Source organism: Megalops cyprinoides, chromosome 4 (genome assembly GCF_013368585.1).
Source record: "Megalops cyprinoides isolate fMegCyp1 chromosome 4, fMegCyp1.pri, whole genome shotgun sequence".
Taxonomy (NCBI): domain Eukaryota; kingdom Metazoa; phylum Chordata; class Actinopteri; order Elopiformes; family Megalopidae; genus Megalops; species Megalops cyprinoides.
The window spans coordinates 38,039,777-38,061,188 of NC_050586.1; the positions used below are offsets into that span (position 1 = coordinate 38,039,777).

Here is a 21,412-nt window from a genome sequence, read left to right on the forward strand (position 1 = left end):
TAATAGGAGAAAATAAGTGCCTGGCATCAAGCCTAAACACCTGGAGTTCATTGCTTGCCTGTGATCACCTCTTAATATGCACATTGTACCACAATTACCATCTAAAGAAAAGGCAACACTCAGTGGGTTGAATATCCGGGGTTTGATTGATGGTTTCCATGTCACTTAATGGGCTTGCATTTCCAATGTATTCTCTGAGCTATTTATCCCTTTTTAAATAAACAAAAAATTTTAGATATATTACATGCACATTTCTCCAAGCCATTTACCCTGCCACAAGGGTATTAGTAATTATAGTACAGTTTAAAAAACAACTAAAATCTTAGGAACATTTTACAAACTAAAAAGAAACAGAAAATGCACCACAGTGAAGTGGGCTTTAATTTGGCCCGTGTTCAAAAAAAAAAATAGAAACACAAAGTCCATTTAAAATATCCACAATATTGAAACAACAGTATTCAATGGATTTTACTGAAAGGCGTAATGGAAAATCAACATCCTCTATATTTAATCTTCTTGTCCTATGGTGTATTTGTGACACTTAGCACAGAGCTGTTGAAGTAAGAAGTAGCTTGTAGAACATCTCTGAATAAGAAATAATTCCTCACTGTCTTTAAGGCATTTGGGGAACAAAAAAGGGCTTAGTGTTAACCGTCTTTCCTCCACATGACCCAGTAAAAGAAAGATAAAAAGATTACATATTCTAAATATAGATAAAAATACTAAAATACAATTCTCCTGTGTTCTCCTCTGATCAAGATCAAAAACAGTAGTGCAAACTTATGCTTATCTTAAACAATCACAAAAGTATAAGACATTGTAACAAAGTACACTGAAATATTCTATTTAGGAAGATTCCTACCTGAAAATGCTATCTAAAGCAATATTGCCAATTCTTATAAGCAATGGGTGTGTTTTCACAAGCCTATTCACCTCAAATTAAATGCTATCACATAAATTATATCATATAGTATGCATAATATGGCTAATATTGCAGAGATAAAAGCGCAAGACAGATTCACATGTACTATATAAAACAGAAAACAAACATACAGTGGCAGTCCTAGTCATTACTTTGATTAAAAACTATTAGCAAGGAAAATAACTTGGTGAAGTCTGACTGGCCAAAATTCAATTTCTCACTTAGCAGACTATGCCACCTTTCCGAACATCTTCTTATAAATTAAAGAGTAAAATACCAATTTTAAAACATTATAAAAGAGTACAGATGAGGCTAATACTACTGTTGAGTGTTTCCAGGGACATGCTTTAAATTCTGTCCTCTTTTAAGAAATAATAAACTGATTTCTATTACAGTAATGACCACATGTTTGTATCTATATCTGTTGACAACTGTTCAGTGAAGAATGTTTTCTGCATAGGATCATTCAAGGAGTTTTGTTTTTTATGCTGGATCACAGAGGTACACATAAAATACACACACTCATTCTCTCCATCATCCAATCAGAAATCCCTTTTGACATCAGGTGATGGGCTAGATTTGTACTCTTCTTGCTTGAATCCCATACACCCGCTCTTTCACATTTAAAAGTAAGTGCATCTCATTTACATTCAATTGACTTTCTAAGGCATTTAAAATGTGTACTCTTTTATCCTTTGGTCTGGGCTTAAGGATAATAGCCAGTGTAAATGAATATTTGTAGCCATTTAATTAAATCTCATGACATGCAGGCTGCCTAAGGAAAAAATGACACTGCAACACTACAGTGATAACTAATCGTGGTGGTTCCATTTGCTGGGAGCATGCCTTAAATATTTTGTCTCTGCATATTCATTTGCAACATATCCCTCTCAGGCAAACAGGAGTCAACATACAAGTACAATGAGATCATTGTGTGTCCACAGACAACCCTTACAATGAGGCTTAGAAGCAGTATTCCCTTAATTTTAAGATTTCCATGTTCTTTTGACAATGGAGATGCACATTATTTTAAGTAATTTGAACCCCCTTCAGGAAATGTGTCTAATCCATCAAGACTGTTTTCTTAAACTTTACATTTAATTTCCTTTTGGCAAATTTTACATTAATTCAAAGAACCATTAGTTTTTTGTTTTTCTGATTCATTTTTGTTGTCACACAGAAGAATTTGTGAAGGAACACAAGACTCAGGAGTAAGGTGTTGGGCATCCAAGTATCACAGCTCGATTTTGCAGGCAGGGAAGGACTCATCTTGCATGACCACGGTGCTGCTGCTGGCCAGCACTGTGATGTTGAGGCTCTGCTGCTTCTCGTGGGTCTCCTGGTACCACTCCCTCATGACTTCCGAGTCATGGGTCGGGATCAGAGTGACCTATCGTTGGGGAGAGAAACCGTGAACAAATTGCTGTCTCAGGCCTCTGGAGTGAGCCATTTTAGAGTGAAGCAGACAAGTAAGCATTCTCAGTTGAGGCTGCTCTATGGTTTCCTACTCCTGACTAAATGGAAATGACCACTGATCTTCAGCCTCATTTCCAGGGAATGGCAAGTTGTTCTGATAAATCAGGCACCCCTTTGATGCATGAGTTAGTATGTATTTAGTGTTAGTGGTTTACTACAGCAGATGCTTTTACATTGCTCCCCAGAGGTGTCTAAGAGAATGCCTACTTTCACTTCAAGGTGACCTTAGTTATATATAGCCAGTACAATCAAGCCTGCCCCTGCCTCTGGCAATTTTTCATACAGTAACATCTGTATTGGTTGAGACTTATACTGGGCTATAGATATAGCTGCACAATAATGGTAATTCTCATAAATCCTATGGTTGGTATTTTTTATGGTGACTTGTTTCTTTCAAAATGGCCATTAGCTTAGCAAGCCCCCATAATACAACACTAAGATGGTCTACGGTGTTCTAAGCTTCTAACGCCATAGTGACATTTATGTTATCATGTACAGCAGTTAAAGCTGAATGACGCACCTGCATGTTGTTTCCCCACTGAGATTTCCCTTCCAGCAGGGCGTCCAGAACTGCCCTGCTGGGTTCTTGTGCTGCCAGGTCGTTGCCACTCACAACGTAGTACGACGACCTCACACGTTTGAAGAATTCAGAATCGACGTTCTTAGCGTTGCAATGGTTTGGAATGTATACCAAGTCCAGGTACACTGGGGGGCAGTTGGGTAAAGCGGCTCCTCCTGCCTTACTGTTGCCTGAAACTTCAATACACAATGGCACCAATCAATCAGGAATTGTGTGTTGTAATGCTGCCTAATGGCCTAACATTGTTCTGAAAAACACATCTATTTATCAGGATCTGAGTCAGGCAGGGGTACATCAATGAACACATATTATTCGCATTTACAATAAGAAAAACTATATAATTGTATTACCACATACAAGATTCAAACCAAACACTGAAACTATTTAGAGATTTAGTGTTGCTGGCAAATTTCATAAAACATTAATGTTATCAGCAAAAAAATAAGCATTTAATGTAACTAAAATGATGTTATTAAAATGATGATAAAAATAGGATTTTGTGGCCCCTACATATATATATATATATATATATATATATATATATTCAAGACTCATTATTTGGGCAACTTATTAAATCTTATTTTGTAAATTATACATTGGAATGTAACACACTAACAATGAAAGTAAATCATACATACTCAGTCTTTTACAGTATGCCTGATGACTCTGATTTAACTTTATTGTGAAAATGGTACAGGGAAATGGGGATATGGGGGTGCTGTGGCTTACCTGATGATGCACTTTTTGGGGCCCTTGAAGTATAGGTATTGGTTGCATTTTTAGCATCTTTATCCCCTCCACCTTTCACATCAGACTTAGGCGTCGAAAGGTCTTTCTTTTTTGGTGATGCAGTCTTTGAAACTTTGTCTAAAGAATCCTTACCAGTGCTAGTTTTCCTTGCTGGTGAGGAGGACTTAGTCTTACCTCCTTGTTTTTTCTTTGTGGGCTTGTCACTGGCCTCTTTCTTGGAGGGGCTTTCTTGGTTTTCGTTGACTGGCAAAGCTTCTGGATCCACCATACAGACATCAGGATGGGGTGGCGCTGGAGCAGAGTCTCGGACTGAGACTGGAGGTGGGTCAACATGCCTGTGGGTTACGGTTCTGTCTGTCGGGAGAGTCTCAGAATCATCGTCAGAGTCTATGTTTGCATCAGCAGTGATGGAGGGGCACTCCTCTGTCCCAGGGGGAACATCTGAATCAGTTTGGGAAGGAGCAGATTCACTTACAGAAGTTGCCGGAGTTTCCTCACACTGTCTGCCATACTGCTTTCCGCCGGATAGGGGAGGCCTTCCCCCGGACTTAGCCAAAGGCTTTTCATCTTCTTGGGCTTTAGCTTCATTGGCGAAGAACTCCAGAGGATTTGGGTTGATGAAAGATGGAGACAATTCTGTTTTTGGGTGACGGTACTCACAGGAGGTAACCAAGCACAAATCTACATCACTTCGAGACTGAGGTGAGAGACACTTCTTAGTGTCACTTGGAGATCTGGGGGCACCAGCACCTTTCTGGTTGTCTGGTTTATTTTTCTGCAGCTCCTCCCTGTGATAAGATTCACTCTGCATGGATTCCATACCTTTTATTGACCCATTGTTTTGTGCAAAAGAGCTTCCAATTGTTAGTGACGTAGTTTTTGTCATTATACTTTCTGGGTATGCCAGATTATTAGCAGCACATGGAGACATATCACTGGCTTTAACAGGAGAGGCCGTCTGGGAAGGAGTGTTAACAGACGGGGTAGACTGTGAGGCATCTGAAGGAGAGGCTGAAGCCACTAGAGCAGAGTCAGAGTCTTTGAAAAGTACTGGTTTCTCCACTGCAGACATGGTTCCCTTCACAAACCCAGAGCCCACTCTGCCAGGGGGACTGTAATCCACCTCAGTGGGGCCATTCTCAGAAGCACGCACACTACTAGCAGCTGATGGATGCTGAGGAGACTGCTTGCTGAAGTCTAGGGCTAAGGAGTGATCTGGAGACTCCTGACCTAGTTCCACTGACATAGTGGACTGCTCCGGTGACTGCTTTGAGTCCTGCACTCTTGACTTAGTCGTTTTAGGTGAGTAGTCTGGAGAAATTGACATTGGTCTGGGGCACTCTTCTTTGGATGGTGACATTTCTGTTTCCTGGAAAGTTGTTGGGGTTTGGACTACAGATACAGACAAGGAGTCATCCACCTCTGTTGACTGTGGGGAGCCCACTTCAGCATGCAGTGATGGGGAGACGTCATCAGCTGTTGGCTCTGGGAGTGAGCTAGTGGCAAGAGAGGCAGTTGAGGCAGACGCTATATGGGAAAATGTATCCTCTGCAACAACCTCATCAACTGGTGTTGCAGACTTGTCAGACGTGGTTCCTTCTGATATGGACATTTTACTTTCCTCCTTGAATGCCCCATGCATGTTGGAATCTGCCCATACAGGTGAAAGATCCCTCGTGGTTTTGACAGACTTTTCTTCTAAAGAGCTCTTGGTACCATGACTAAAAACTTTCATGTCACTGTGCGACTTTCCAGCATTGTCAGAGTGTGTGCTTACCTGTTCATCTGCAACAGACTCGTAATAAGATGTATAGCGAGCACTTTCAGACAGTGATCCAACAGGTCCTGCAACAGCAGTCGGTGTCAAGTCAGAGTTCACACTGCAATCACTTGTAGGGGTCTTTATGAGTGGTGAGAGGGGAGCTGGGCTAAGTTTAGTTGAATTAACAGCTACTTTGCCTGGCATTCCCAAGGGTAAGTCATGTCTACCTACTTCTTCCTCGGGGCTGACAGCTTCAGCAGCAAACTGTTTGAAATATCGGTCTTCTTCAATTGAAGATGCCGGTGATATTGTAGAGGCAGAGGGGTGATAATCTTTACCTTCAGTGGCATCACTCTTTGAATGGTCTGAGTCTGGGCTATCAGGAAGTGAGGACATCTTTCCTCTTTCATAGGTCCTTGTCAGTTCAGTCCCTGTAAACGTGGGAAACTCCTCATCACTAGTTGTCCCATCATTAATAAATTCCCATGGTTTCGGCATTTGACCCACTGCAGCTGATGCACTTGAAACACCAGTTGTAGACCTTGTGTGACCTAATGGATATTCCCCCAGGCGCTTGTTACAGTTCTCCTCATCTGATGCTGCTCCACTGTCATCAACTGAAAATTTTTCATCATGAAGAGAACTTGGAGGAGACTGAGGGGACTTCCTCTCTACTGTCTTGCCACTCTCATTTCTTTGGAACATGGTGCTTTTATATGTCATTTCCTCTTTTCCACCTGTTCCATCCATTCGTCTGCTTAAAACTCCCAGCTCATTCTCTTCACTGTCTCTTGTGGCATAATGTTTGTCTGTCTTTCTATCCTCCTTCTCATCATCCTCTTCACTCTCTCCCTTTTCTTCATCGTCTCCAGCTTCTGATGACTCCTCCAAACCAGTTCCCTCATCTTCAAATTTCTCGTTAGCGTCTCCGTTGATCCTCCCTTTACTCTCCAGTTCTTCCGGAGTCTCTCCACTCTCTCCTTCAGGTTCAGTAGTTGTTATTCCCTCATCCAGAGACTCTGCACGTTCATCTGCTTCAGGCGATTCCTTAGAGTGCATATTTCCCTCCTCCTGTATCACCACACCCAAATCGTTTTCCTCCCATGTAGTCTGAGAAATATTTTCATTGTCCTTTACAGCTTTGTGCTTGAGCTCTTCAAATTCTTTTGTGAGATCCTCTGGAGAAGACATCAGAGATCTTTCACATTCAAGTGCCTCTGAGATCCCAGTAGCTGCAGTAACACCAGCCAAAACTCCAGCAGCATCACTAGATTTTGATTCCTTTTTTGTTCCTTTGATTTTGCCCTTCTCTTTCGGTTTTCCAGGGCTCCCAACAATCTTCTTTGCTGCATCTTCTTTCTTTTGAATTTTAGGTTTTGGCACAAGCTTTTTGGCATCCCCTGGAGCAGCTGCAGTTTTCTTCAGATCTTTAGAGGGCTTCTTCACATCTTTCTTCTGATCACTTTCCTCTTTCTTAAGCTCTTTCTTCTCTTCTTTCTTAGCCTCCTTCATTGGAGAGTCCTTCCGTGTATCACGTTTTATTTCTTTTTTGGACTCTTTTTTAGTTTCTTCCTTTTTCACCTTTTCATCCTTTTTAGTTTTTTCTTCTTTCTTTGAGACGAGCTTCTCCTCCTTCTTTACAACTTCTTTCTTGACTTCATGTCCCTCTTTTTTCTTTTCATTTATCTTAGTTTCTTTAGGTGACACCTGTTCTTTTGGTGTTTTTGGTTTACGCTCCAATTTCTTTTTCTCTGGTGTTTCATTGTTGGATGTCTGCTCTGATTTTGCTTTGACTTCATTATCTTTTGTCTGCGTTGTTGGCTTTTCCTTTTTCACAAGAAGTTTTTCCTTTCTCTCAGGTTTCTTAGTCTTTTCTTTGGCTGCCTCTACATCATCCACTTTTGCTTTCTCTGGAGTCTCTTCCTTTGATTCTTTTGTGGGTCCTCTAATGGGAAATGGCTTTGAAGTTGACTTAAGGCTTTCCTTGCTGTCAGTTTTGTGTTTCAGTTTGGCTTGTTTCAATGCTGATGAGATGTTGGACGATAACTCTTTCTGAGTAACCACAGGTTGCTTCAGGAAGTCCAGATGCTTGAGTTTTTCCAAACCCTCTAGAATATTACGTTGCGTGGCATTACCTGGAAACAGGACACGCACTATCTTTTCAGAGGGGTTAGCTGGGTGCCACACTATCAGTGATGAAATTGAGGTTAAACAAGAAACAGGGATGTTAGTTTTTTTGCCATTTGGAAGCAGGAAAGGAGCATTGTCTTTCTCACTACCCGTCCACTGTTTCAGAAAGTAATTGAGCTCTTTACTGTTTTTGGTTGGGTTTAGTACATACATCTCTAACCTGCCAACACCCATTTTCTGAAACAAGATGATAGGCTCTGTAGAATTACCAACCTGCCTATAAAGAGGCTCTGGCTTCAAGGACAGTTTGTTCAGGTATTGTAGTGTTCGGAATGCCTCCTCACTGGTCCTTCTCACCCTGAATTTTGGCTCTGGTTGTTTGAGATCTTCAGGGACATTCAGAAAAACAACTCCAAGATCAGGAGAGATAAGATTTTTTACTCCCTCGCTGTTAGCTGTGGAGCACTGTGACTGCTCCTCTTCCAATTCTGCTATTTTACGCTGAAGCATGCTATTAATTCCTGGCAAATTGTCATCTCCAACATGAGTCAGTAGTAATGAGTCCACTCTGTCCAAATGTCTGACCAGCTTCCAGAAGCAGGACTTGCGATCTGAGCCACCATTGATCAGCATGTTGAACCCATTAACTGCGAACAAGGCAGAGTCTCCTCGACCACCAGGGAAGATGTAGCAACATGGCTTTGAGAGCTTTAGAAATCCTCCAGAGGTTGGGGGCTCCAGCATATCAAATGAAGATGGGATTTCTACAGACTCTGCCAGGTACTCTGTAAATTCCGAGAGGCCTTCCATCTCTGGCAGGATTGCTGCAGTGCTCAGCTTCATGTTGATAAAGTCTTGTAGATTGTGTTTGTCCAGGTTTGAGTTCTTCCAGTCACCTTCCTCTGGACAGAACAAGGTAAGGTTCGCTTTGTTTGCTGGATGAGTGGTGCTGAGTAGTTCCCCGATCTATTAAAGTGAGAATAATGTCTTAGGCATACATTCATAATTTAGCGATTTATTATTTAAATTTAAAATTTATTTTAGATTTGCTAAAAATGCGTAGTTGCAATGAAGCTACAATAGCATCATTACCACAACAGAATTCATTGAGGAATCCCAAACACTCAAATTCTCCGTTGGCCTGTTCAATATTTATTTAATTATTTATTTAATTATTCATTTGAATTAAATCTGGTAAATAAATAATGTAAATAAGTTATCAATACAATAAGACATTCCCAAAGACCCAGCCACCTCTTGATCGGTGAAGATGTCTATGAAATTCAGGAATGAAAAGGACCCAGACTGAAGAATGAGCTCTCCAGTGTTTTCCAGACATTGTCCAGAAAGTACCAGCAGTTTGTGTCTGGCAGTATCTGAGACCATCAAACGGACCTAGAGGCAAAAAAAAAAAAAAAAAACAACCATGGATTACAGAAACCCAGGACACACATTACCCTCCATTAGCTTCAGAAAATACACCTCTTTTTGATTTACTTCATCCCTCTAGCCCTGACACCACTATATTTGTATTACAAGTATATATAATCACAAATTGATAAATGTGAAGAGACTAACAATTTTACAAAATTCAGAGTAATTGGGGGTGCAAATAAGAATTTCCCTAGAACATAAATCTCAAATGTGTTCAATCTGAGCCTAAGTGCTGTTGTCCTGCTTACAGGAATTGGGAGATCTGGCCTCAATAGTTGCCTTTGACTCACATCAACTTCAGTGTATTTCAGGGTTATTTGCTACAGTATGTTGTCAGATCTTGCATTATCTTTTGTCCAAGCTCTTATAATCATGAGGAGCATTTTATGAATGTTTTGTCACAGGGGGTTTTAAATACATCCTGCTCTGCAAGATGATAACGTTAGCACCTCTGAAATGCATACATATGCTACATTTCTCTGCAACATATGCATCCCCAGAAAGACAGCTGCTCTGTTTGCACTGGTATGTGGAATGGCTCCAGGTAATAAGCAAAACATTATTACATAGGTTGACAAAGAGTTTGTTTGACCACTACACATTTGACAAATCCAAATGCAATGTTTCCATTTACAGCCATATAAAAGAAAGAAAAAATAACCTACTTTAAAAAAAACCTCACCTGATGACTGCCAGGTTTGGTAGCTTATTTTAGCAATACTGTATAAATATTTATATTATACATATATATATATATTATATAAATATACATATTTGGTGTCTCTATTTAATAGTGCAGCACAGATAATTGTTCTGATCCAACTGACTGCTTTCACAAGAAAGCACACCCATGTGTAAAATCACCTTGGCCCCATTTTAAACTCTGCATTTGTTGTGTCTGGCAGAGCTTTGACAAATATCCTTTGATGTGTGCTGTCATGAACAAGGAACAAGCTACAACTGCGGTTTGCCGTGTCCTCTACTTTGCAGCATCAGATTAACTAATCTTGCCTTTGTCCTTATATTGAAGATTGACAGTAAACTAGCCTATTCTTTGTCTGTAGTGAAGTGATGGGATATTCATAAACTTGCCCCAGCTTTTATTAAAATGTTATTAAACTTATATCACCTTGAACTAAAAAAATAATTTAAAAAGCTTTGTATAATTGTGACTGGTCGAACATCATTCCTGGGTATAATGAAGGCCATCTTAAATGTTTTTGGTGAAAAATGGGTATATTTCACTGGAGAGCATAAGTCAATCTTTGAAATCTTACCTCAGTGCTAACAGCCTCATCAGAGGGGTTAATGAGCACCACTGTCTCCAGGACATTGCTTTTATGGTGCAGAATCTTCTGTCCTAAAATACATAGCATGATTATCTTGTATCAATGTGCTTTTCAACAACTTAAAAGTACTGATACATACTGATACAAGTTTTCATTGGCTTAATCAAATGCACACATTCAGCTGATTAAATACAAAAGAGTGTGCCTGTAGATGGCTATTTCCTATGCTTTTTATGAACGTCATACAACTAATGACATTGTAATTGCCTAAGTAATCATGTTTCCCATCTCCATCCTTAAATTGTTTCATATGCCTAAACAATGGACATCAAAAATTACTGAGGGCTTCCTATTGCTTTGTGATCTCAATTCCTTGCACAAACACAGGTGTACCAATACATTACAATCATGTTTGCTTTTTAAAAGCTTTTTCCAACTCTGCTATAATAAATGCATTTCAAAAGATTTATATGAACATATGACAACATATGAAATTATATTTTCCCCCAGCAGCATAACCAAACCCATGGTTTTTATCAGTATCTCTCAAAACACACCATGTATGGTGTGGGAAGCTGCTAAAGGACCAACCAGGCCATAAACCTTCAACTGTCAGCACCGTCTTGCATGGCTGATCACTGTAAACCAAAGTGTCAGCACTTTGCTGCTCTGATAGTATTTCACACACATCATTCCTGATGCACATGTCCAATTGCTCCCTGCCTTAATTTGAAGCTCCACCAGGCCCCCATCACTCTCGGAAATGGTGTTCAATGCAGTATGAACTGGGAAAATCTTTTCTTTTACAGCTGTTTTAAAGGGGAACAAATACAGTATATTGGGTCCACTGAAAAATAAAACAATGCTTACTGTAGTACATTTAGTGGATTATAACCAAGTTAGGTGAATGAGATTTGTCACCTTGGCAAATAAAATCTTGAAAGCAGTAGAGTACCTGATATTATCATTTAAAAATGAACCTTAACGATTTTATAATGTGTCCAAAATTATTCTAAAGGCCTATGCCAATGTTTGCAATTGAGTCATCACCGTAAAATCGCCAAAATGTGATTTTTGTGCTTTTTGACCTCAGAGGGGTGTCTATTGTCTTGAGGCTCCTGGACATCACTTGTCATTTTTACAAAAGCAGATATGATGTTTAGTGACTGGCCTGGGTTGAAAACCACAGGGGTGTTCCCAAATTTATAACCCAGTGACCTGAGAAGGTCTGAAGCAGTCTGGTATTGCTGGGAGGGTTCTGCCAGATCTAAATCCACTTCCACAGAAAGATTCTTCTATAGCACGTCCTTTCAGTGTGTTGTTTTCATTATCGATTTGCTAAGCAGAAACCTCCATCTAGGGCAAATAACAGTTCACAGCTTGAGGACTTGTACACAGGATCCTTTTATATGGTTGGATATTTTCAGCAGCAAGTTGTGTTAATGACCTTGCTAAGGGGTAGAGGGCAGTCTCGAATTTGAATCTGAAACCTGTTTCAAGCATATTATTAATTAAATGTTACTTTGATATAAAATTCTACACCCCATTCCAGAGATGGTCATCTTTAACTTAGTATGCCAAGCATAGATTAATTGGTTAAAAGTAAAATGTTAAAGGATTAATGTGTCAACCTGACTATAAAAGGACTATAAATAAGTACACAGGACCCCATTTGTATGTGATCTAAAAGCAATAACAGGCAGGTAAACAATTGTTATAAACTAAAAGCAACACCCAAATGTAGTATGGTATTGAGGCACTGTGGAATTAACATGGAAAATAGGCCAAGCACCCTGTGTTCAGAGCCTTCCTTTTTAAATTCAGGACACAGTGTTCTGCCATAAAGTGCTGTTCCACTCCCCCCTGCAGAAAAAAAGCAACAGTTACATATAATACATCCATGAGGTATTCATTTTGGTAACAGCCTCACGTACAGAACTGTGCTGTTGGTCTCTTTTTCTGCTGAGATTTGTGGCTCATTGGCAGGATGGAGACCTGCACTTCCTGTTCACTTTGAGAGGCCTTGACGCATGGTGATAGATACCCTGCTATTTGTCAGTTGGAATGCAATAACGCCTGCCTGTTGTGGTAATACAGATTTCTGCTGAGGGGATCCATTTTCACAAGTAAACCAACAGACCGCTGGTTTCTATTCTGCAGAAATATCTGCTTCTCTTAGCTAGAAATGGCATGATATGATTTATGAATAAGTGTTCTATGCCTTTTACAGCATACTGCAGACACAGACAGATCTGCAAGATGCCTTTCTATTTTCTGTATACATTTAAGCCTGTGCATGTTTTGCTGGGGGAGTACTTCGAAGCTTATTTTTAAAAAACAATCCATCCCAGTTACAGTTGCTCTTAATCAACAATAGACTCTCTTATTAGACAATATGTAAAATGATGACCCCATCCATGGCTTGGTTCCTTTATTTCCCTGAACAAAACTTCATTTATTCCATTACATTTTTTGCATTTATATTCATAACCTTGTTAATTGCAAGGTACTGCATTGCTACTGAATGCAAATTCAATTCATATGTTGTGAAATATCATGACAGTGCAGTAATTGTACAAAAAATTAAAATCCAATTCAAGGAAAGCATTAAAATATGCCAAAACTAACTGACACAAGACACCACAATCTGCCATTGCTGTGCCTGTGGTTTATTTATGTCTTGTCACTGCCTAGAATTGATTTACTATTTAAAAATGAATGTAGTCGACAGATTGCAGTTCTTATTGCCAACCCATTATTAAGACACTGCCATAGTCGTGCATATGCCCAGATGAAAACAATTACTTCCCTCCTAGTTTGCAAACAGACACAAACTCTTTGCCATCTATCTGGGAATAACTCCTGGGAATCTCTGTGAAAATGAAATAACTTGATTTATTCAGATGCATGAGCCCATCACCCCTTGCAATTAATCAATATGTTGATCATTGATTTATATTTTACAGCCTGAAACTTTCCTGCATTTCTTCACATGGTCCATCAGAAACACCCGAGGTTTGATTGTCCACTGCACTGTACTGTATATGACCAGAATTTGATAATTAACCTTGCAGTTAATTATCTAAATACCTTGTGGTTTCATGCAAATGAGGCCATTCTAGCCTCCTGACTTGAAACCACTATGCACCAGTCATATTAGAGCCCTAAGCTGAGGTTCATATAAATCATTACGTAAAGCCTTCAACAACCAACCATACATCTACACTCAACACAATTCTACTGTACATTAACCTAATCATAATCATATAAAAAATATGCCTCATTCAGCAATTTCTTCAAACTTGGATTTTTATGCTACTTCACAGATTATTTTCCTCATTTAGTGAAGATCATGCGTATTCATATAATATTAATTCTTTATGTATTCCTTGAAAATTCATGTAGCTAACAGACTTCACAAATTAAACAGATGATCATAGTCACAACCAGATTCCAATGGCTGATATGTGTGGATGAACAAATGGGAAGAAGATTTCATTGATCAGACTGAAGTAACAGCTTGGCATGAGTTCTCTGCTTCCATTAGCATACATTTTTACTCCTGTGTAGTGCCTTACATTTTGAGAATCGCTGCCAATGTCTGTTGTATCAGGAGTGGAAAAGGAAACCTAATCCTTCTGAACCAGTCCCCAATGCCTCTATTTCACAAATAACTTAATTGAATACCCCACAGGAAGTGTCCATTCTTACAGTCGTGAAGGAAAACAAATGGCTTGCATCCAACAATAAAAATGTTAGTGTGGGTCTATAAATATTTTTTCTAGGGGTAAATGCACACATTTTGATACCAAATGGTTTGATTCCAAATATTGGTGTTATAAGTAAATAAAATGTTTTATTTATATATACAATATACAATAATATGCAATATACAAAAACATCCCAGAAATCCTATGCCAGTACAAATCAGCACTGAATTAGCAGTACCACTGAATAACACAGTACTATCTTGCTATTGATTTTAATGTAAAGTACAGTCTAGCAGTGCAGACCCTGACCATTTTATTTCAGTTATGTGCTGGCATATGTCATTCCTTGAACAGGTTCTCCCCATAGTAGTAAATTCACAACAGTGAAAAAGCCTCATCATGTGTACATTATAGCTATATGTTAATGCGATTTGATATGGTGGATCCCAATACAGATAAGATCAAGCATCAAGGAAGAACAAATGTAGACCCTTTTTTTGTGTGAACATTTGAAATGAAATGGACTACTTGTTTCTGAGACACACTTGTGAACAGACAGATAGCAATTCAGGCAGACAGACAGTCTGAGCCTTCAGGCAAGGGTACCAATTCATTTGAGGTTAATGCCAGTGTATTTTTCCATTAAGTGCAATTTAGTTACATGGTAGTTTATAGGTGTACAAAGGAAATGAAAGGGGTATAGTCTTCTTAAACAGTGCCTTGTGTAAGTAGTGTTCCCAAAGTATGTGTGCTGTATACCTCTGCTCTTCATCAATGTTGCAAACCAACGACTAATGTATTAAATAACTAAACTGCAGCTCTAAAATATGCACTTTGAGTCAAGGTTCCTTTCATAAATGCGCACAAGGTCATTTTAAAAATATTTATGCAAAATTTGGAATGTTTGGATCTACTTTTGAGTCAATGAACAATGAATGTTTAGCCATAATCAGAATATTTCCGTATACATGTGTGCTTCCTGAAATGAAAATATAAGATTGTGAAAGCCTGTACACAGATAAAAACGTTACATTAATCCATGGCATGGGGTGGTACTCTGGACATGGTTTAGTTTAAATTTGTTAGGTTCAACAAAAAAGTGTGACTCTTGTTATTGTAGCAAAGAACATTTATATTCACTCACAACTCCAAAGTTATCAAAGGGACCTCACTACATGTGCAATATACTAAATGAAACTGCAGTTGCAAAGGCTTTACCTTACATAACTTGCCAGTCTTTGCAGCAGGGCTAAATAAACCCAGACAAACACGTACCTGCACAGTCTACAGTGCAGACTTTTCTCCATCATTTGTTCATCATCTTAGTCTCAGTGCAGCCTCAGACAACCGCAAACAATGGCAAAACAATGGGTCTGCTTTGCTAATTGCCCAACCCTCTCAGCTACTGTACACCGCAATGCAATATCCCAGAAGTCCTCAAGGACAGGAGCAGCCCTGTCCGCATGAGGCACCAAGATAATGAAAGAGGCACAGAAACACTGCAGGATTTTAGCGATTTACCGCTGGCCTGGTCAAATCAATAACGAAAATACACAGAAACGGCTAGTTTCTTTCAGTGCCATTGCAGTAATGTCATAGTAGTGATGTGAAAGTAGTTTTATATATACCTAAACAGCTGCCTGCTGGATGTTGCAGGAACAACAGAGTAAACCATTAGAAGACATTGTCCAAAAGAAAGCTGAGACCAGAGACGATATATTGATTTACTCTAATAACTAATAGGTTCCCACCTCTTTGGCCATATCCCAAGCTTTCAGAGCAGGGAGCACAAAGTCAGGTTTCTACTCATACAAGCTCCCTGTCAAAATCCACCCATACCAGCTCAAATGCTCACATTTCAAAACCAAATGATCATAAAACCCTTCCAACATCAAAGTGTAACATGAGGGATGCATGGCTCAATCAAAGATGGCCAACTCCTACTGTAACATCAACACCTGTGTTTATTACAAAAAAAAGGAAACCACCCCACATCATATTAAAGCAAAAAATAATTACAAATGCTTCATACTCTTTAGACTGTAATCTTCCTTTAGTCACAACATCCACAGTAGGGTAGTTGAGGGCATGTCGTGACTGTGAACCTCTAGGACTCTGAACTTAGTTTCCATTTGACTGCTGGCAGGGTCAATCTATTATTACATTTAAAGCTCCACTGCCATGATATAAAGAGGGACAGCCAAAGTGTGCCTCTATGGTCAAGGGCACACTGCATTCACATCGACAGACCTCATGTGACACCAGGTTCATCACAATGCCCTGATTACTTTCAGCCTTAATTAAATGCCTTCTTTCCTATAACAATTAGCAGAGAACTCTCCTAACAGAGCTATTCCAATGTGGGAAAGCATAGGTGGTAAATTCAATGGTAAATTCGGTGGTAAAAAAAAATAGATTAAGCCACCATTACCTAATGACTTTTGAGTCATTTCAGTCTACAGCTTTTCAACACGAATTGAAAGCAAATTTCTGAAAAATTAAATGGCAGGGGCAGATTTGTAGGTGGCTGGAATCTAGTTTGAAGTGTAAAAACATCACTATTTCATTACAAAAGGTTGCTATTTCAGCAAGGAACTGTGCTTTGATCAAACTGAATAATATTGTAGCTTGCCACAGAGATGAACAGGATTAACATATTTTCCATATTTATTTATTCATCTATGCAATACTTCACCTTTTCCCTGGTAGCACAAAACCAATAACATTAATCATTCCAGAATTCATATCCTATAACCAGGAATGTCCAATCAGCTGAAATGTAGTGATGTATTAGAGCATAATAGCGCACAGATATCAAACAGGTCCACAAACCTATTAGCCAATGATCACTCTTGACTTACCTCGTACATCGGGAGAAAACCTTGCCGAGTGCCGTGATACAAAGAGTTTCAGCTCTTGGTCTAAGTTGCAGTCGATCAGATTTGTGTCCCATGACCGGATGCCTATGGGATAGATATATGGAAAAAAAACATCAAGGAGTAACTGACCTGCTGTTACTCCACACTGTTAATTACACAGCATTGGCCTTAGACAAAACAGATATTCATCTAACATACAAGGTCACATTTCCTTTTTAAAGCACACTGTCACCCATTTTGTGACCTTGATCACTTTTGATAATTTGACTTATCCTGCATCATTTTCTGTAATTTCTTCCACGGAAATGGAATGAAATTGTTGTTTTAAATGAAGGTAAATGGAAATTCAGTGCGTGTTGCTGCTTTACGTATGTGAGCAATAGGAAGGATCAGGCAATGAAATGACTGAAATAAAATCAATGATGAATAAATCATATGCTTGTATCATTCAGGAGTGACAATAAGGCAGGTTCTTGACTCAGAAGCTTTTCCATGTGTGAAGTGAATTGACTGCCCCTTATTTTGATTCTCAACACTGCTGTAGACACACGAAGGTGTGGTAATGGTCAGGAGAAGGGAGAGAGATGGGGTTCAAATAAAAAATATATATGTAAATGAGACAGAAATTGGAGTCATTTAAAATCCACTGTCTCCTGAGTTTAAACACAGCTGCAGGCTTCACACTCAGAGGTAGAAGCCTTCAGTCATAAAATACTTGTTAGCATATTTTATAGCTAGACATTCACCTCTGTGACCAACGGGTTATAGTATAATTTCTTTTCATTTTTGATGTTAAGCACAGACATGTATACTAATTACTTCAAGAGCAAATTCCTTAAATGGTGCATTTTATCCCCAAACCCATTTTTGCAATGACATCTTCCTGTTTATTATTAATGCAAAACATTCTAGAGAGTTCGGGAAATGAGAGGAATATAAAAATGATCTTTGGTCATGTCATTTGGTCAAGACATCCAAGATGCTAAGCACCTTTGTATGATCCTCAAGTCTAGTGTTCATAGAGCCTACTTTTTTGCCTTTTTAATGAACAAGTAAATTACATAAAAATACAATACAAAAGGGACAAAAAGGTAAGCATAATGTATATCATATTGACTAAGAAGTGCTGAATCCATTGTGTTTCATATGCAGAAGCTTTACAGATATTTATTTATGTCTATATGCTGTAAAAACAATCAATACAGAGGAGATGTGGATTATCATTCATTTAGGCCGAATAAAATACATACAGATTACCGCCTAATGAAAATTACTGAATGCAACAATATTGCTCTTGCTATGATAGCTATATTTTTATTTTATCTTTATTTTTTATGGCAACCACACTATTAGAACAGCTACATTCAAGCTACATGTCACCAAACACAAGATATGAGATGATTAAAACAAGAAAAGACGTGATCAAAAACTGATATTCATCAGAAACAGGTTTATTATTTTTTTTCCAAATCTGATACAATGGTGAATAAGTATATTGAGTTTAAAATGCAGAAAACATACAAACATGGGGGGAAAGGCAAGCAATTTTGTGTGCTTTTTTATTGACAGAACATACACAGAACATTCAAGAGATTTACAATGATTTCTGGAAAGACATATGGCAAGCACCATTCAAGAACTGAATCTTTGTAGCCCTTATGTATACATTATGTACATACACCATTCCCATTGGGACATGACGTGTTCCAAATGTGCAAAATAAACAGTGGCAAAAAAATGTATGTGACTTGAAAATACCATATAAAAATAATGTCCAAGTAAAATAATTACATGAAGTGTAACATGACAGTATCTTCTGGTATTTGAACCTTGGACTGAAATCATTTAAAATGTGATACTCTTTACCTAGTACTTGTTCAATATTTGTTCACAGAAACGTCAGACTATAGGAATGACCAACCCAATAATAGATCCTGGGGCAAAACGAGCACAAATCTATTAATACAATGCTATTTTTGACCATTGCGCTGCACATTCTTCTGTTTTAGCGGTCAAATCATAAATTATGTCAACCGCACACTCTGCACGTCTCTCTCTGAAACGGCCTTTTCTGAGAAGTCCTCTGCGAGCTTCCGTAGGGACCGCAGTGCGGACTGAGCCACGCCCACGTACCGGTATCGGATGAGAGGAGCTAAAGGGATGTATGGAATGAATGAGATTCCTTTTTTTTTCTTACTGCTGTGCTGATTCTTTGCAGATGCACTACCCTTATGGTACGTTATGTATTATACTGTAGGGTTAATGAACGCGGTGAGCTATCCCACATCACTGTAGCTACAGCTCAGAGTACCTGCGCAAAATCTGTGCGTCACTGATCCAAAACAAACACTATAATTTACAGTCCGAATCATGTCGTTATGTGTATGATTTAACAAATATGTTTATTAAGCTTGTTGTGAATCAAGTGCTATAATGCGTGTTATAAGAAATGCTGCAAATCTCTGAAATCAGCTGTCAGCGTAGAATGTATTAATTAATGGCTGATATCGGTGCTAGTTATGGTTCAATAATAAGAATGACGCATGTTTCACATGGAGCTGCATTCCAGCTCGCATGTAAAAAAGTCTGCCATTGCATGTTGTATTATTCATGGCAATCCAGTAGATCGACGAAAAAATCCCACAAAAGCGTTACAAGTTTCTGCACGGTAATCAACGACTCATCGTGAAAAACTAAGGCAAATTCAACATTCAAGTACTACGCTATATCAAAGCGAAGAAGAGAAGAACGAGGCATTCTCGTGGGTAATTCGGAGGAGGAGGAGACAGCGCATTGTTTTAGTCTGCTGGCGCATTGGCAATAAAAAACCTTATGAATTACACATGAAGTGCAACTTCGCTGCATACAACAACATGAGAATAAAGCGACAAAAACTGGGTATAGTTTATATAGCTATTCTTTGCTTTTCTTCGAAAACTACGGGCAACAGGCAACGCAGTCTTAAGGAAAGGGGATTTACAGTGCTGAAAGATGCTATCTGATTCATTTGTGGTACCCACAGTTGTCAAAAGGGAGGGGCTGTGCAGTAGTTTTCCATCACCACACAGACAACAAGGAAACCATGGTGAAACCTTCAACAGAAAGTTTCGCTGTTAATGTTATGCATCTGGAAATAAAATTAGGCCAACAAAAATTGCTAAACGATGCAACCCAAAGCTCAAGGTTGCATACGATTCCTCAAAAATGATTCAGAACCAAGTTTCCCTTGCCGCAGCAGAGTCACACATCTCTTAACGTCCTGCTAACAAAGGCTGTTGCTGCAACAGTATTTTAAACGGAAACAATCCGTACTTACCTCTTTCAATATCTGCAATGGCACACTTCAGGTGATCGTCTGAAACAATCTCCCCAATAACCACAAGCAGATAAAATTTGTTGTCGACAAATCGGTGGGAAAGACTTGAAGCTTCGGGGGTAGTCATTGAATTGCTATTACACAGCGGCTCTGCATCTGCCGACTCCAGCAACGTCGCCATCCTTAGACCGTTGTCTGTATGATTAGCTGGGAACTAAGCGGTGACCACCGGGCGTGGACTAGGCTTGGAAGGAGTGGTTCGCTTTTTTATACCCCCAGACATCGTGTCATGACTAGGACCCTGGGAAGTATAAACGCATTCGGAACCAAGGTGGTCTAGCTCTCAGCTGATGTCATCTGTAGCGAATCAAACCATGCGGAAGCAAAATAAGGAAAGTGAAAAACATAAACAGTTGCATGGCGTTGTAAACAATAATAGTTCTGTGTGTTTTTCAACAGGTTTGAAGTTCATCGGATGCTATTATGGAAAGTTTAATAATCAATACCGGATGAATACCGAGCGGGAATACAAACTCAAGTTACATACAGAGTGATTACATAGAAAAAAGTAAATTAATTGTTTAGATCGGTGCGCCAATTTCGTTAGTTGTCTGCATTTCGAAAATATATTCAGCAAGCCTTAACTCAATATTATAAGGTACCGAATTTATTCGGCCGAGAATTATTCCATTTGAGAATTATCGATCTGATTGTACTGGGTGTTGCTGTAATATGCTCACCTATACAGTAATTAGTCATTGTGGTTGAGCCAAGTGCAGTAGATATTATTGGGGTCTCAAACTTAAGTCTGTTAGCGAGCTTTCTCGCGGTTTACGCAACCCACGTTCAAGGTGCGTGAGCTCCTCTCAGCCTGCGCGGGGAAGCTGGGGTGGGTTAACGTGTTCTGATGCATACAGAGGACATTGAAGTGCGATGGCGCATAGATGAAACACCTCCCTGGTCCATTTCCAAGGCAGTCCACCCTTCAATGACGAAAATAACTATGGCCGGACCGTTAGCGACAATACGTCCTTGTCACAACGTCCTTTCCTTTATTCTGTAGCGTGCTGGCTGCATAGGCTGTTTGATTTCCTGGCAACTTACTCTCGCCCCTTGGGAGCTACAATATAATATCGATGTATAGAAACACCAATGACCAGTTCG

General features: G+C 39.2%; 1 protein-coding gene across 1 annotated transcript; it reads right to left on the minus strand.

The window, feature by feature from the left end:
- Positions 1 to 389: 389 nt before the first annotated feature.
- On the minus strand, positions 390 to 20,612 carry LOC118776425 (microtubule-associated protein 1B-like). Its single transcript, XM_036526772.1, has 7 exons — positions 20,249 to 20,612; positions 16,915 to 17,016; positions 10,332 to 10,414; positions 8,875 to 9,015; positions 3,708 to 8,586; positions 2,919 to 3,154; positions 390 to 2,312 (listed from the first exon to the last, which is right to left on the minus strand). The coding sequence occupies exons 1-7, from the start codon at positions 20,427 to 20,429 to the stop codon at positions 2,157 to 2,159; spliced, it is 5,778 nt and encodes a 1,925-aa protein (XP_036382665.1). The 5' UTR covers positions 20,430 to 20,612; the 3' UTR covers positions 390 to 2,156.
- Between the last annotated feature and the right edge of the window lie 800 nt (positions 20,613 to 21,412).

What these genes read in the sequence shown, in the direction of transcription:
- LOC118776425 (XM_036526772.1), bottom strand. Translation starts at nt 20,429, where the DNA reads ATGGCGACGTTGCTGGAGTCGGCAGATGCAGAGCCGCTGTGTAATAGC. An exon ending in ACATCTTCACCGATCAAGAG is followed by an intron (nt 8,587 to 8,874) that starts GTGGCTGGGTCT and finishes TCACTTTAATAG; the next exon opens with ATCGGGGAACTACTCAGCAC. An exon ending in AGTGGGGAAACAACATGCAG is followed by an intron (nt 2,313 to 2,918) that starts GTGCGTCATTCA and finishes CCCCAACGATAG; the next exon opens with GTCACTCTGATCCCGACCCA.